A 15,793-nucleotide genomic window follows, 5' to 3' on the forward strand; every position below is an offset into this window, starting at 1 on the left:
GGTCTTTTGCTCACGTATCCAGCAGCCACTGCTCAGGATTCTTCCGGAAAGGAGGTGGCTAGGCCCAGAAGGAGGCACGGGCTGAGAAGGGTCTGCTCTGTGGTGGGCTCAGCCCGCCTGTCCCCTGAGCCCATCAGGGTGCCTTCTGCCTTCGCTCTTCCTGCGGAAGGGAGGCCAGAGGCTCACGTGGCGCCACCTGCCGCCTCCCCCCAAGCGGCAGCACCCGGCACCCGCTCAGGAAGTGCAGATCTGGCCCTGGCCCCCTCCCAGGGCCGTGCGCCCCCTTCCCGCCCTGCCACCCTCTCCCCTTCCTGCACACGTTGTCCGGTCTTCCCAGACACCAGACGTGGGTCTCCAGAATGCCTCGGCCCCTCACCCTGATGGCCTGCTCCAGCTGGAACAAGGCCGCCTCGTACCGCGGGACCAGCGGCTGCAGGAGCTCGCCGGGGAGGTCGTGCCGCGCCGTCTCCGGCACCCCGGCTTCGGCTAGCATGCGGAGGAACCTCCTCTCCTGCGGGGAAGCAAGCGGGAAGGGACCCTGTTTTCCGCGAGCGGTGCTGCTGGCAGGGGTCCCGGCCCTGGGTTGACTCCAGCAGACGCACCTGCACTTTGAGGAGCAGCGTGAAGGCCTGTCCAGTTTTTCCAGCGCGGGCGGTTCTTCCGACCCTGAAACCAAGCACAGCTACCTCCAGGACGGTGGCCCCCAGGGGCCCGATGGGACAGGGCTTCCCTCCAGGGACCCTCCCTCCAAGAGCGCGGGATGGCCTTACCGATGGACGTAGGTACGCAGGTACTGGGGGGCGTCATAGTTGACGACCAGCTGCACGCCCTGCACGTCAATGCCTCGAGCGGTGGCGTCTGTGCTGATGAGGCTGGGGAGCACCAGGGGCTGTGGGCCCTGCCCGAGGCCGGAAGCCCCCCTCCGCCCCCCGCCCGGCCCTGCTGGGGAAGCCACCACACTGAAGAGGCGAGTCTCCCGCAGGAAAACGCCCTCAGAGGGCCCAGGCTGGTACCTGGCGGGAGCATTCCCCTCCCCCGTTGCAGGTACTCACAGCTGAACCTTGCCCTGCTCAAACTGCTTCAAGACCGCCTTCCTCTGGCCGGGCCCGCAGCGGGAGGAGAATTCAGCCGCGCTCACGCCTCCGAAAGCCTGGACGAGCAGGAAGAGCCTGGGTGGGAAAAGCCGGAAGGAGCCGGGTGGGCAGGGCCTGGAGCCTACCCCCACCCTGTTCCCCTCTCCTCCCCCTCCACCCACTTGGGCCTCACCTGTGTGAGTTCTCGCGGGAGTTGGTGAAGCAGAGGACCCTGGAGAAATTCTTCTCCAGGATCAGATGCAGGATGGCCAGTGGCTTAGTGCGGAGGCTGCAGGGCACGTAGTGGTGCTGTGGGGACAGCACAGGGTCGGCCAGGCCCCAAGCGCCTGAGGCACCCCCTCCCCGCCCCTGCACGCCCGCTCACCGAGAGCCCTGTGGGGAAGGTGTACTTCCCGCCGGAGTCCCCGTCTTCGTCAGTGTCTCTGGGGCCCTTGTATGTCAGCCCCGTGGAGAAGAGCCGGGGCTGGTAGAGGCCCAGCTGCTGCAGCTTCTCAGGATTCTGCGTCAGGGTGGCCGAAAAGAGCAGCTTCTGCAGTGGCATCTGAGGACAAGAAATACTGAAAGGGGAGCGGGTGATGGGACAGCAGTCTTGGTCTAGCTAGCCGACCTGCAGAGCCCCGGCCACCCCAGAACAGACCAGACCAGACTGGGGCCGAGGGGTCTCAGAGCCAGAGGGGAAGCACGACGGGGCTGTCCGCAGGCGGCCACACCGAGTGCAGGGCAGGCTCAGTGTCAGGTACCTGGCGGCCGTCGTGGCCCGGGGTTGCCGCCTCCGGAGCAGAGCGAAGGGCTCCTTGGCCCCGTCCCTCGGGAAGGCCGCCTCCACCACCCGGGGCAGCCAGGACTGGTGCATGCTGTCTACCATGCGGTCGGCCTCATCGATGACCTAGGGGAAGCGAGAAGCCTGGTGTCTGGTGGCCGAGGTCTGCATTGGCTCCAAACCCCAGCCATCCTCCAGGGGTGGGATTTACCAGGAAGCGGAGGTGCTGGAGGCTGAATCCTGGGGTCTGGTCGATGTGGTCCACCAGGCGGCCAGGAGTGGCCACCACCACGTCAGCCAAGCAGCGGAAGCCGTCTGCTCTGAGGAGCGGAGTGGCTCAGCAAAAGACCCCACGCCGACCCCCCCATACCACAGGGAACCTGCAGACAGGGTTCAGAGAGCCACTCCCTATTCCCTGAGGAGCCCCCAGCCCCGCAGGACCTACGTCTTCTGGACAAGACTCTCCTGCTCCTTGATCAACGACTTCTGCCCAGTGATCAGGGCGACACGCAAAGGAGTGGCATCTGTGTAGATGTTGAACACTTTGCTCACCTGGAGAAGGAGCGGCCGTCACCAACCTGGTACAGAGCACCACAGCGAAACAGAGCCTAGGTCTGACCTGGGGACGTGGGGTGCACGTACCTGCTGGGCCAGCTCCTTGGTGGGCAGCACAACCAAAGCACGGACCTGGCAAACAGCTCGATGTAATAAGGCCTGGGGGGTGGGGAACACGACAACCACCCAAGTCAGCAGAGCCGGCTCCCTGCCTGCAGAGCCCACCTGGAGGGTGGGGGTCCTTATACTCACCTGTACCACCGGAATGACAAAGGCCAAAGTCTTCCCACTGCCCGTTGGGGCAGAGACACAAAGGTCACTGGGCCGGTAGCCACCTCTGGCCACGAGAAACCCGTTGGCCGTGCTCTCCAGGAGAGCAGGAATCACTGCTGCCTGGACTGGACAAAGAAGGACGAGACACAGGTCATATCTGCGCGGGAACACCCAGAATCAGCACTGGCACTGGAGTCCAAAGTAACCTTACCCTTCACCTCCAACTTCTAGACCAGGCTGTTCTCGCTCAACGATGGCACCAGAGCCTCTAGGCGGCCAAAGATGTCAAAAACCCAGATGGCACTTGGTGCTGGACGTGCCCAGGGGCCTGTGTTCACAGCTGCTACACTGTGGCCTCGTGTGGCTCTCGGTGAGAAGGCTCTTGAAAGAGTGCCAGTCCCCCCCCCTCCGCACCTGGGAAGTAGGATGATATGCCATGAGCCCGCAGTTTCTTCTGCATGTCAGGGTGGACTTCAGGGATGTCCTCGATAGGCACCAAATCTTCAGTGACACTCTTTCCAACGCAGCTCGGCTCAGCCAACCACGACGGCAGGAAAGGCTGGACCTACCGTAAAGAGGGACCAAGTGAATACTCCGGGGTCCGTGGGGCTAGGGGAGCAAGACCCGCAGAAACAAAGGACTCAGGTACTCAAGCTGAAGAGACCACAGCAAGGCAGGCCGACTACCCTATTTCCCAGCTTCTCCCGTCCCCCACTGTCCACACAACTTTTAAAGGAATTAAGAAACGCACACCAGAAAGTGACACTCCCCTGAGGAGAACCACCCTGGGGGGCTTCCTCCCACACCTAGGATAACACCCACACCCAAGGTGCGCCTGCAGAGCCATCCATGACCTGGCACTCACCTGCCCCCAACCTCAATTCCTATCACTGGCTGTACCTTAGCCACATAAGCTCTGTTCCTGCACACCGAAGCTCACTGCTGCCTCAGGGCCTTTGCGTAACCCTGCCTTCTGCCAGACGCTCACCTCCCCTGCCCATCTCACCTGGGCTGATCCCAGCTCAAGTGTGGACCTCCACACGGGCACAGACACGAAGGGGCCCCCACGCACCCTGGCGAGCCTGCCATCTCCTTCCTGGCAGCTCGGTACTCACTGAAAACCTCCACCAAAATAGGAAGAAGACTAACTTAAAAGCCCCCCGGGTGGGTGAGCACTGCATAGACGCTCCTTAAACACACCAAGTAAGTGAGACTAGTTTTAAGACCCAACTGTGACACCCACAAACCCACTTACTACACTCACAAAATCTCTTTTTTACGACCCAAGCAAAAAACCCAGCTCGCACGAGACTCGAACACCCAGAAAGAAACGCACGACCCACGCGACCGAAGTCGGAAGACGTCCGCGTACTGAACGCTTAAGAACGCCCGCCAGGCGCAGGCGCAGGCGCGGCCCTCCGAGCGGCCCTCCGAGCTGCCCCCCGAGCGGCGGCAGGCCTGGGCGCAACCACCCCACGCAGCTCCCGGCTGAAGCAAAGTCGTCGAAGGCTTCCCTCCCGCCGCCGGCCGCTCGCTCACCTTCGGCGCCCTGCTTCTCCCGGAGCCCCCGAGCAGCGGGGCCCGGGCTGGAGGCCCCGACGCCCCTCCGGGGGGCCCCGCGCCGCTCTCTCGGCGCGCCTCTTCGCTGCTCCCTGCGGGGCAGAAGCGGGCCAGGGCGGCGCGTCAGCCCCCCGCGGACCCGGCTCCCACGGCCGCGCCCCCGCCCGGCCCGGCCCCACCTGCGCGCCCGTCCTCGCCGTCCGCTTTCCGCCGCTTCCCCCGCGGCGCGCGCGGGCTCCCCGGGGCCCCGCCGCCCTCGCGCCTCCGCGGTCTGCGCGGCCGCCGCCGCCGCCGCCCCGCCGCCTCCGACGTCCGCGCGGCCTCCTGCTGTTGCGGCTGCTTTCGCTGCTGCCGCTCTCGGGCACGGCACTGCAGCCGCTCCAGCAGCGCGCGCGCCCGGCCGTCTGCCTCGGCCTCCGCCCCTGCCGCCTCGGGGCCCGCGTACCGCGCGACGTGGAAGAGCGCCATGCCGGCCAGCCGCACGCCTCCCGGCCAGACGCGCCGCGATGACGGCAGAGGCGCGGGGAGGTGACGTCGCAGCGGGGGCCGGGCGGCGGCCGCCGCGTGCCGGAGGCCCCGGGCGCGGGGAGGTGACGTCACGGCGCCGGGCGGCGGCGCGTGGCGCCGGGTGTGTGTCGCGTGGGGCGGCGGCGGCGGCGGCGGCATGGAGCGGGACCCCGGCCCCGAGGGCGCGCGCCGGGCGCTGGGCCGCCTGCTGGAGGCGGTGCTGGCGAGCCGCGGCCAGGCCAACGCCGTGTTCGACATCCTGGCCGTGCTGCAGGTGGGGGCGCGCGGGTCGCGGCGGCCGGGGTCCCGGGGTCGGAGGCCGGAGGCTCGGGTGGGCGGATGGCGGGCCCGGGCGTGGGGCAGCAGTGGGGCATGGGGGGCCCCCGCGACCAGCCTGCTCCTTCAGTCCGAGGACCGCGAGGAGACCCAGGAGGCGGTGCGCGCGTGCAGCCGCCTTTTCGGGGCCCTGCTGGAGCGGGGAGAGCTGTTTGTGGGCCGGCTGCCGTCCGAGGGCCCGGTCATGGCAGGTGAGCGTCCCCGGGGCGCCGGGCTGTCCTCTGGCTGCGGGCCCGCGGGTCAGTGGAGGGGCACAGAGCCCACGGTGGGGGCGGGGGAGGATGGTGCTGGGGGCAGAGACAGCCCCGCAGCCCGGTTACCACGGGGTCTGTTCGTGGCGTCTGACGCTGTCCGATCTGTGCGCTCAGCATCGCAGGAAGCTGGGGTCATGCGTCCCCACCCCCGGTCGTTTAGGTTTTGGGGTAAAGTGAGGGGCGAGGGACTGTGCCCTCGGGGTAGGAGGTTCTTTCGTCCCGCCCCAGGTTTGGGGCCACGGTGACTGCACCCGTTTCCCTGGTGGGGCTGGGTGGAGAGTAGCGGGCACGTGTGGGCTGACCCTGTTGCTCCCCGTAGGGTCTCAGGGGGCTACACGCAAATACAAGGTGTGGATGAGACATCGCTACCACAGTTGTTGTAACCGCCTGCAGGAGCTTCTGGCTCACCCCTCCTTTGAGGTCAAGGTGAGTCACGCTGACCGCCTCCAGCGTTCTCCGCACCCCCAGCCGCAGGCTGTCCACACGCACGGAGGTGGGGCTGAGGATGCCCGCGTCTGCGTTCCTGGACCCCCCTGAGGCCGTGTCCTCCTGTCTGGTTGGCATTCTGGCGTCCCGGTACTTGTGGGAATGCGGGGGGGAGCTCTGTGGCCATGCCTGCGGTGGGCGTGGCCTGTGGTCAGGAAGCGCCTCGGCCACTCTGCTGCCCGCTGTCCCCAGGAGCTGGCTCTCAGCACGCTCATGAAGTTTGTGCAGCTGGAAGGAGCTCACCCCCTGGAGAAACCTAAGTGGGACGGCTACTACCTGTTCCCTCGGCAGCTCTTCAAGGTGGGTTGCACGGGGGTGGGGGACAGAGCCTCCGGCCAGAGCTGGGACAGGCCCTGGCGCAGGTGGCTAGTGAGTGCCGTGCGTTTGCCGTACCCTCCCCTGCGGGAGGGGTGAGGCTGCCGGCTCGGTGGTCTCCTTGGGCGGTCCCTTGGGCGTGGGGCTGACGCACTGAGGCCCGCCTCCCTGCTCGGCACCCAGGCGGTGGTGGAAGGCCTGCTCTCTCCGGAGGACGACTGCTCGCTGCTCCTGTCCCGCTTCCAGGAGTACTTGGAACACGACGACATCCGCTACCACACGATGCAGGCAGCCACGGCCGTCGTGGGCCGCGTCGCTGACGGGTACCCAGAGGTGAGCCGGCTGGGTCCCGTGGCTGGGGGATGGGTGGGCGGCGGCCATACCCGTACTCAGGTTAGGCTTTGGGCAGGTGCCGCTCACGTTCTGGAACAACGCCTTCACGCTGTTGTCGGCTGTGAGCCTCCCCCGCCAGGAGTGTAGTTTCTCCAGCTTCTACGTGAAGCACGTGGGTGAGCGTCCTGGGCAGGCGGTTGGGCAGGGGCACCCGGTGGGCTGCCTCCTCTCCCGCATGCCCGCTGATCCTTGCCTTCTGTGCAGAGCTGTCGCGCACGTGGAAGGTGGTTCATCTGAAGGTGAGGTGCTGCGGAGGGGTTGGTGGCCTCCCTGGGAGGGGGGTCCTTTCAGAAGGAGGCACGCATGTGGGACGGGAAGAGAACTAGCTGCCTCTTGCCTGGTTTAGACAGGTGCGGGGTGCCACACAGGGACTCCTCATAGGGACCAGGAGCGGGGTGGGGGAGGCGCACAGGTACCCGGTTCCCAGGCTCTCTGCGGGCCCTTGTTACTGTGGGCGGTCACCGACGCGACGTTCCTCTGCTCCCGTATGGCTGGGATCCATGCGGGGCATTTTCTTTTGTCTAGTAGGGGGTTCTCGGATTTGGGGTTTCGAGCTCCTCCTCCCACAGGGCAGCGGGGAGGCCGTGTGTCTGGTGTCCCCTCCTGGGGGCAGCTCTGACATCATATCCACCCTAGGAGCACAGGAAGGCGTTCCAGCTGATGTGGCTCGGCTTTCTCAGGCACAAGGTAGGGGCGGGGTGGGGCGGGCGGGGAGCAGGCGCCCCGTCTGGCTCCGTATGGCCCACGGGGTTCTTGGAGTGGGGCAGGTGCACCCACACCTGCGGCTTCCCGGCAGCTGCCTCTGAGCCTCTACAAGAAGGTGCTGGTGGTCATGCACGACTCCATCTTGCCGCACCTGGCCCAGCCCAGCCTCATGATCGACTTCCTGACCCGCGCCTACGACGTGGGTGAGTGCTGAGCTCCCGGGCGGGCCAGTGTGTGCCCGCGGGCTGGGCTCCTGTGGCCGGGAGGCTGGTGGGCCGTCCTCAGGAGTCTGCTTCCCCCCCTCCCCCCGGCCGGGCGGCCGGCAGCTTTGTTGGACTCCCCCCGGGCTGGAGGGGTGGGGTGGGCTGGGGCTTCACAGCCATACATGTGTCTGCAGGCGGAGCCATCAGCCTCTTGGCCTTGAACGGACTTTTTGTCCTGATTCACCAGCACAACCTGTGAGTACTCACCCGGGAGGTGTCCGCCCTGGGCTGGGGAGCCGGCTGGGCTGTGCCCAGGGTGGTGGGGTGGGAGTTGGGCTGGAGAAGGGCCAGGGCGGGGACGGAGCCCCTGGAAGCCGCCACTGGTCTCTTCGTTGCTCCACCCCCCCTCCCCTAGCGAGTACCCCGATTTCTACCGCAAGCTCTACGGTCTACTGGACCCTTCCGTTTTTCACGTCAAGTACCGGGCCCGGTTTTTCCACCTGGCCGACCTCTTCCTGTCATCCTCGTGAGTGCCAGAGGCGGGGCTGAGACCCGGAGCGGGGACTGGGGTGCTGGGCGAGGGGGTCTCACACCTACCGTCCCGCCCAGCCATCTGCCCGCCTACCTGGTGGCTGCCTTCGCCAAGCGCTTGTCCCGCCTGGCCCTGACGGCGCCCCCCGAGGCCCTGCTCGTGGTCCTGCCCTTCATCTGCAATCTGCTGCGCCGGCACCCCGCCTGCCGCGTCCTCGTGCACCGCCCCCTGGGCCCTGGTGAGTGCGGCTGGGGGCGCTGGGGACCTGGGGGCCCGCCCTCCCCCAGCAGCCAGTACACCGGGGATCGGTTGTGGAGCAGGGCCTGGTCTCGTTCCTAGAGCTGGATGCCGACCCCTATGACCCCGAAGAGGAGGACCCCGCCAAGAGCCGAGCTCTGGAGAGTTCGCTGTGGGAGCTGCAGGTGAGCACGCCGGGCACGTCACCCATCTCCTGGCCCACCTGGGTGTGTGCAGCATGCGGGTCTCCTGGCTGCCCGGCGGGGGGTGGTGATGTCACACGTGCTCTGCAGGCCCTCCAGCGGCATTACCACCCCGAGGTGTCCCAGGCCGCCAGCGTCATCAACCAGGCGCTGTCCATGCCTGAGGTCAGCATCGCGCCGCTGCTGGACCTCACGGCGTTTGAGGTGAGGGGGGGACGCTGAAGCCTGGGTGGCCGGGGTGCAGGGACTGCGCAGTGTGGGAGTGTCCATCTGTCCATCCCTTGCAGGTCTTCGAGCGGGACCTGAAGAAGAAGGGCCAGGGGTCAGTGCCACTGGAGTTCATCCCCGCCCAGGGTCTGTTGGGCCGGCAGGACGACCTCTGCGCCCAGCACTTCACGCTTAGCTGACCCTGTGACCTCCCCTCCCTCCTCGGCCCCCATAAGTGGTTTTGTGGGAGAGCCACTGGGGTGGGCTGTGGGTAGCTAGGAGGGGTCTGGGGAGGCGCTGAACCCGTCTCCTGGCTCCCGTGGTGGCCATGTTTACAGGCCGACGTCCATAGTGCTGGCCACGCTGCGTCCACCTGCAGCAACCCCCGCTCCGGAACGTGGTGTCCAGGGGTCTCTCCCTCCACTGAAGCCTGTGGGGAGGGGGGCTGCAGAAGTGGCTCCTGCCACGGGGCTCCGGGTGCACGGGTGTGGCTGCTGCCAGCCCTACAAGCTTCCCCAGGCACCCCACACTCCTCGGGGCCCTCGTATCCAGGGAGGGTCTGGGCCACACCCCCCGCCTGTCCAGTGCAGTTGGACTCCGTGACCCAGGAGCGACAGTGAGGGCTCTGTCCTGGTTAGTCTTGGGTGCACAGGGAGCGCACACGCCCATTCCTGGCCAGGGCCAGAGGAGGACACCTTTGTCCCCTGACCCCCAGGGTGCCGGGCTGTGTGTGCCCGGTCAGAGGGAGTTAGCTGGAGGCCGCTTCACCCTTCCATCCTGTCCCCGAGCAGAGTGGGCACCGGCAGCCACGGGCCAGTGGCTTATTTTGTGCCAGGGTGTTTGTTCCTTCGAGGCCCCATTTCTGCCAGGCGAGCCTGCTCCTTGAGTCTGGGTTTTCTCTTTAAAAACCTGCTTGTCTGGGGACGGAGGAGTCGGTGTGACGGCAGCTCACGTAGGCTGGGGGGGCTGGCAGAGGCACAGGTGGGGGTGGAGAGCCCGCGAGGGAGAGACCCCTGTTGCCCTGCAGCCTCCTGAGTTCCCAGGACACCCCCACCCCACAGGAGCGCCCTGGGGTCACAGAGGGCAGTCGTTTGGCCGCTTTGGTCTCTGGGAGCTGCTCCTGTGGCCCAAGACCCTGGTGTGCCTGGTGGGGGCTTTGCCCAAGGAGTGAAGGGGCGCCTCTTCTCCGTACAGGGTTGTGTGAGTCAGGGACACTAGCGCCCCACCCCCTAGCTGAACTGCCCTGGCTCCCTCCCAAGCTGGTTCCTGCCCCAGGGCCTTTACACTGCTGTTGCCACAGCTTTCCCCTGATCTTCAGACCCCAGGCTGAGTGAGGCCTTGTGGAGGCCTCTGTCGAGCATCCTGTGTATAACAGCGTTTTGTGCGTCCCACTTGGCACCCACTTATCTTCATGGCCCGGCTGCCCTGCAGCAGTCCACCGACTGTCCCTGCCCACCTTCCCAGGGACCGAGGAAGGCTCGTTACTGACCGGCCTCGTCCCCTGGCCCAGGACTTGCCTGGCTCGGAGGAGGGGCTCATGCACATTTGTGGGGACGGTCTCGAGGCTCCTGAGTGGCCTGCTACCAGAGGTCACCAGTGCCCCACCTGAGCCTCGGTGTGGGGACACCAGGGGGCAGATGGGTGGGCTGAGGCCTCACTGATTAAAAAATGCCATTGATGTTAAAAGTTAAATTATAAAAGGCTTAAGCAGGTTTTTATTTTTTTCCAAATTCAGCATCGTGTGTTCTGTGTAGACACTCTCATTTTGGCAGATTCGGGGACTCGCACACCCTGGACACCTCAGTCCACTACACCCCCTGACCCCCAGGGCTGGGCAGCTGCATTTTGCCACGTTGGTATTGGGTTGGTGTTTCTTTTTTATTTTACTTTATTTAATTTTTTCTAAAGATTTTGTTGAGTAAGAGAGTAAGCGTGGAGGGGGGGCAGAGGCAGAAGGACAAGCAGACTCCCTGCGGAGCTTAGAGCCCAATGGGGGGCTGGATCCCAGTACCCCGAGATCATGACCTGGGCTGAAACTGAGTCGGACGCTCAGCCCACTGAGCCACCTACGCCCCGGGTTGGTGTTTCTCCACCTCCGGTCCTGGTTGCCCTTTGGGTGGTCGGCTGAGTGGACGTGGGGTGGGGGCAGGGATGGAGGAGACGGCAGCCCCGCTGGGGTGGCCGGGACAGCCTCTGAGGCTTCAGGGCTGGGGGCCTGACACCTGACCGGCGTCAGGGTTTCTGGTCCAGGGGATATTAGAGCTAGATGGTCAGGGGCTCTGGAACCCTCTGGGATCTGAGTGAAAGTGCTGGGGTGGGGCCTGGGGTCTGCACGTGTAGACCCTCCCTTGCCAGGCAGTCACTGTCCTAGGAGATTTGAACATCCTGGGGAGAGTACACGACACTGCTGGGCAAGAGCGTCTGCGTGGAGGACTTTTCATACCGTTCGTGGCTCCCAGCCCGCCTGCCACGGCAGACCCAGGGTCAGACTTGGCGGGGGGGGTCTCAGGGATCCTGGACTGGCCGTGGGGGTCAGACGTCGGGGGGTCTCGGGGACCTCGGACTGGTCGTGGGGGTCAGATGGGGGGTCTCGGGGACCCCGGACTGGCCGTGGGGGTCAGACTGGGGGGTCTCAGGGACCTCGGACTGGCTGTGGGGGTCACACGGGGGCGTCTCGGGGACCTCGGACTGGCCGTGGGGGTCACACGGGGGGTCTTGGGGACCCTGGACCGGCCGTGGGGGTCAGACGTTGGGGGATCTCGGGGACCTCGGACTGGCCGTGGGAGTCAGACGGGGGGTCTCGGACCCCTCGGACTGGCTGTGGGGGTCAGATGTGGGGGATCTCACGGACACCGGACTGGCTGTGAGGGTCATGTGGGGGGTCTCAGAGACCCCAGACTGGCCATGGGTGTCAGAAGGGGGAGTCTCGGGGAAATGGGTGTGTATGAAGTTGGGAAACCCCTGAGAAGGCATCCTTGCAGCTGCTCCCCCACCAGGCAGTAAGCGGGACAAAACCCCCATGACGGGAGCTCATAGGTCATCAGGCAGAGCAGGGCGAGGGATGCCTCCGGAGTAGAAAACATCAGTGGAGGCCGCCTTGGATGGAGCGTCCAGAACCGACGTCCAGGCCCCGGGGGCAGCAGGGGCAGTCAGGAGCCTCCTGGGTAAGGGAGGACCAGCGGCCTCCCGTATGGTCCTGGGATGGCATAGGTGGGATGATGGACCTTTCAGGGTGTGGGGGAGGGCACGTAGTGAAGGGGGGGCACGTGGGGATCCCCAGTGCCGCGGTGTGTGTGACCCTGACCAGGGTCGGTGCCCATGGATGGCCCGGCCCTTCCCTTCTCCCCTCCGCTTGGGGTAGCAGTGGCCTCCTTGTCCACTCGGTTCGTCAGTCCCCATCACCGTGTAGCCACCCCCCAGTGCCAAATGCTACTTCTCTCTTCCCGGCCCATACGTCCCTCCCTGACACCACCCAACCCAGGGGAGAGGGGGACCCTGACCAGTGGAGACCCCACTCCTGTCATATCCAGAACCGGAGCTGAGAACAGAATGCGTATCGGTTTGCAGAAGCTCAGGGGTGTGGCATTTCCTGCCCCGCGAGGAGGTTCGCGGGGAGCTGGCCCTCTTGTTCTGGGGGCCAGGGACACAGGGCCCCTTCCTGTGCCTGTGAACAGCTCCCGGCTCACTGCCCCCCTCCCGGCGCGGAGGCTCCAGTGTAGACTGAGCACCTACTGTGCGCGGGAGCGTCCTTCTGCACACGCCTGGCCAAGCCTCTCCAGGGAGCCTCTCCCTCCCTCCCTTGGTCTCCCATGCCCTGTCCCCTCCAGGTGAGTGGGGCTGGGGGGCAATGAGGTCACGGTCAGCCAGGTCACGCGATGAGGCGTGTCTGTCCTCGTGATAAGGAGCGTTCGCCCCTGCCTGGCATTCAGCAGATTAGCTGCAGACAATTCGATGTCAGCAGGCGTCCTCCTGAGAGGTCAGTCAGCGAGAGGAGCTCGGAGAGACGACCCCGTCCCCCGTAAGCGCTTTCCCGCTGCACTGCGCCCCTGCGCCCCGTTCGCTCCCCTCTGCGGGGGAGGAGATGGTCCGTTACCGGAAGCCGCCAGCCTCACTGCCACTTTCAGGAGCGGGGTGGTGGAGGTTGTGGCTTCGGCCTGCACGCCCAGCCTCAGCTGTCGCAAGGGGGCTGCGCCCGGTGCTGGGGCTGCTCCAAATTACTCCAGAGCTTAGCGGCTCGAACCCAGGTCTCTGCAAAGGGCCAGAGTGGCTGGTGTGGCTTCGGGCCCCACGCAGCGGCTCGCCTGCAGCACCGTGGAGCGTGCAGGGCACAGGGCACGCGTGGGCCCCAACGGCTGCCCGCAAGGGCAGGTGGGGGGCTCGGCCTGTGGGTCGTGGCCGGCCATGCCCCGGCCTGGTGACCTCTCCTCCCTTTAGAAGCCAGGCCGTGTGCCCGACTGGGCGTCTGGAGACGGCTCCCGTCCACGGACATGCAGATGAACCTGGCCTCCGGGCAGGACCAGTGACGTCCCCTACCCGTGGAGGGGTCAGTTTGCGTTTGGGGAATTCCTTCGGGGCTTCCTGCCAGGCCCGCGCCCGGGGTTCCCCTCGGGGACGCTGGACTGTCTTACAGGTCGCCTTCGCCTCGTTACCCAGCGGTTGGACAGACGCTTTGACGACGTTCCCTGTACGTCTGCATAAGATCCCCGTGACCTCAGTCCCAGGCGTGGCCATGCTTACCACGTTGGCGCCCATTCCGCTTCGCCACAAGTCCCAGAATGCCGCCGGCCCCCTGCCTTGGAGGCGTGACAACCCAGCGCGCGCTCACCCCCCTTCTCTGCTGACACCAGAGCATCCTGTGCCCTGTGTGTCCCTGGAGTTGCAATACTAAATCATCTGTCAGTCAGTGTCGATTGCTTTTGTTTTGACCACGGAGAACGTTTGCTGGTATTTCTGTGCTTAATTTTGTTAATTGGACACAACCAATTCTTGGAAATTGGATCAAATACTGGATGTGCAGCAAGACGTTTGCTACCAGCAGAACGCAGCAAGGTCTGGGACCCTGCAGGCACCCACCAACCCCTCCCTCTCCACCCTCTCCTCCCCTGGCCCACAGCACCCAGCCTGTCCCCGAGGGTGGGGATGGTCACCAGTAGCCCACTGTGTGAGCGCAGGGAGCTGAGCGCCCCCCCTGGAGATCCGGACTTCTTACTGGAAGAAGCGGAGATGGGTGCACAGCGGCCAAAGAGCAGATGCCCTGACCCCGTCCTCAGAGGGGCCGCCCACCGTGGGGTCTTCGCGACTGCTTCTCCCACAGAGCATGATGTGGTCACGGTCCATCCACGCTGTAGTGTGTCCGCTGGTCCACTCCTTTCGTGGCCAAATAACATTCCTTCGTGTGTTGGGGCACCTGGGTGGCTCAGTCGTTAAGCGTCTGCCTTCAGCTCAGGTCATGATCCCAGGGTCCTGGGATCGAGCCCCACATCGCTTCTCCTTCTCCCTCTGTCTACCACTCTGCCTACTTGTGCTCTCTCTGTCAAATAAATAAATAAAATCTTAAAAAAAAAAAAATCCCTTTGTGTGGATGGACACGTCGGGTTTGCCCAGTCGTCGGTGTGGGGACTGGCCGGCCCTGGAGCTGTCCCCCAGGCAGGGGCAGACCCGAGGACATCTGGGACAACGTGTGCATTTCCCGCAGCACGCGGATCGATTTCTCAGGCAGGGCTCCCGCCCCTCCGTTCACGTTACCATGTAACAAAGGACCCCAAACGCAGGGGCATCAACAGCATTTGTGTCCCCAAGCCCTGCGGTCAGGGTGCAGACGGGGCTCCACCCGACGGCTGGACCAGCTGTGTGATGCTTGGCAGCTCCGGCGGGGACAGCAGCGCCACCGCATTCTGACGAGTGCGTGGGGAAATGCAGGTGAACTGCTCTGGGGCCGTCCTCACACAGAGCCAAGACCCGGGTGCTGCAAGCAACCGAGGTGTGGTCTCTGCAGGTCTGAAGGCCAGACGTCCTAATGCAGGTGATTCAGGGCCAAGCTGTCTCTGGAGGCTGCAAGGGAGGGTCCTCCCTGGTCTCTCCAGCCTCCGGTCGTGGCTGAGGATCCCATCCTGTGGCTGCATTCCTCCCACCCCTGCCTCCATCCCTGCCCGTCCCCTTTATCCACTCCCTGAAGCTGGGCATTGTCCACGGGGACATCAGGGCACCCTGCAATCCTGTCCCTGTGCACCTAGACCCAGCTGGGGAGGGCCTTGCTCCCACCACTGCAGCCTGGGCCACGAGGAGTCAGTCTGGCCCTAGGGGATGAGCGCATGGTGGCCCAGGGCCCATCAGGCTCCTGGTTTACGAAAAACTGTGCAGCCAGTTTTAGGCAGACTCCTTGAAGGACTTCACAAAGGGAAGCACTCTCCGCCCTGGGGGGGTGTGCATGTCTGGGGGGCTGGCCCCGCCCAATAGGCCACAAGGGGAACTCACAGACCAAGATGGGGGTACCCGGACCTAAATGGGCAGCGGGTGCCGAACCCGGACCTGGGAGCTGGTGCTCAGAGACGCTTGGCATCAGTGGATCCCAGTCGTATCCCGCATGACGGCGCCTATGGACCCCGAAGCCCGAGCTGGACAATCTGGACTGCTGCTCAGCGAGGGTCGAGAGGGACTGTCGGGCTGCCCTCCAGAGGGACACCTGGGAGCCTCCTTGGCTGGAGAGGCCCGGGAGCCCATCGGGCAGGCAGTCCACCTGGGGGGTTCAATGTACCACCTCAGAGACCGTCCCGGGTGGGGTCCCTCCACTCTGAGGCCGGTCAGGTGCTCTGAGGGGGACCCGGAGCTCCACGGAACTGGGGTGCCTGCCCCCTGGAGCTCAAGGGGCAGAGGGCACAGTGCAGGCCGCGCAGGGGGAGCAGCGGCGGGACAAGGAAAAGCACAGCTGTGGGAAGAGGCCGGATCACAGGAGGGAGGAGGCCATTTGGGGTCACTGGAATCGGCCTCGTTCAAAGCCTCTGACATAGAGGCACATATGCCCCCTTAAGGCCCATCTAGAGGCAAGTGCACTACCTTTCCAGCGATGGGTGGAGGCTGGAGCGCCGATGAATCCTCCCGCAAAAGACCCCGGGGAGCCTTGAAGGCTGGGGAAGCCGGGGACCCATGGGGCCGACAGGCCGGATGGAGACCGAC

General features: G+C 65.2%; 2 protein-coding genes across 2 annotated transcripts; one reads left to right on the forward strand and one right to left on the reverse strand.

The window, feature by feature from the left end:
* Window positions 1-6: 6 nt before the first annotated feature.
* On the reverse strand, window positions 7-4,710 carry DDX51 (DEAD-box helicase 51). The gene is given in 14 exon segments (XM_006745090.3): window positions 7-160; window positions 377-511; window positions 603-666; window positions 771-872; window positions 1,053-1,169; window positions 1,267-1,382; window positions 1,459-1,651; window positions 1,835-1,980; window positions 2,066-2,174; window positions 2,300-2,406; window positions 2,497-2,568; window positions 2,662-2,807; window positions 3,097-3,247; window positions 4,222-4,710. Coding segments are annotated over 14 exon segments (1,974 nt in total). The 3' UTR covers window positions 7-133.
* A 138-nt stretch (window positions 4,711-4,848) lies between these two features.
* Window positions 4,849-10,312, forward strand: NOC4L (nucleolar complex associated 4 homolog). The gene is made up of 15 exons (XM_081802455.1): window positions 4,849-5,023; window positions 5,156-5,276; window positions 5,659-5,765; window positions 6,018-6,125; window positions 6,324-6,473; window positions 6,550-6,649; window positions 6,738-6,772; window positions 7,170-7,220; window positions 7,330-7,441; window positions 7,636-7,696; window positions 7,857-7,967; window positions 8,051-8,211; window positions 8,313-8,395; window positions 8,504-8,617; window positions 8,701-10,312. The coding sequence occupies exons 1-15, from the start codon at window positions 4,907-4,909 to the stop codon at window positions 8,818-8,820; spliced, it is 1,551 nt and encodes a 516-aa protein (XP_081658581.1). The 5' UTR covers window positions 4,849-4,906; the 3' UTR covers window positions 8,821-10,312.
* The last annotated feature ends 5,481 nt before the right edge of the window (window positions 10,313-15,793 follow it).

This window comes from Leptonychotes weddellii, chromosome 13, assembly GCF_054177405.1.
Source record: "Leptonychotes weddellii isolate Sample4059 chromosome 13, ASM5417740v2, whole genome shotgun sequence".
Classification (NCBI taxonomy): domain Eukaryota; kingdom Metazoa; phylum Chordata; class Mammalia; order Carnivora; family Phocidae; genus Leptonychotes; species Leptonychotes weddellii.

Excerpts from the sequence above, each read along its gene's own strand:
- NOC4L (XM_081802455.1), top strand. The coding sequence starts at position 4,907 with ATGGAGCGGGACCCCGGCCCCGAGGGCGCGCGCCGGGCGCTGGGCCGC. Across the intron at positions 5,766-6,017 it reads ACCCCTCCTTTGAGGTCAAG|GAGCTGGCTCTCAGCACGCT; the intron begins GTGAGTCACGCT and ends CGCTGTCCCCAG. Across the intron at positions 8,618-8,700 it reads TGGACCTCACGGCGTTTGAG|GTCTTCGAGCGGGACCTGAA; the intron begins GTGAGGGGGGGA and ends CATCCCTTGCAG.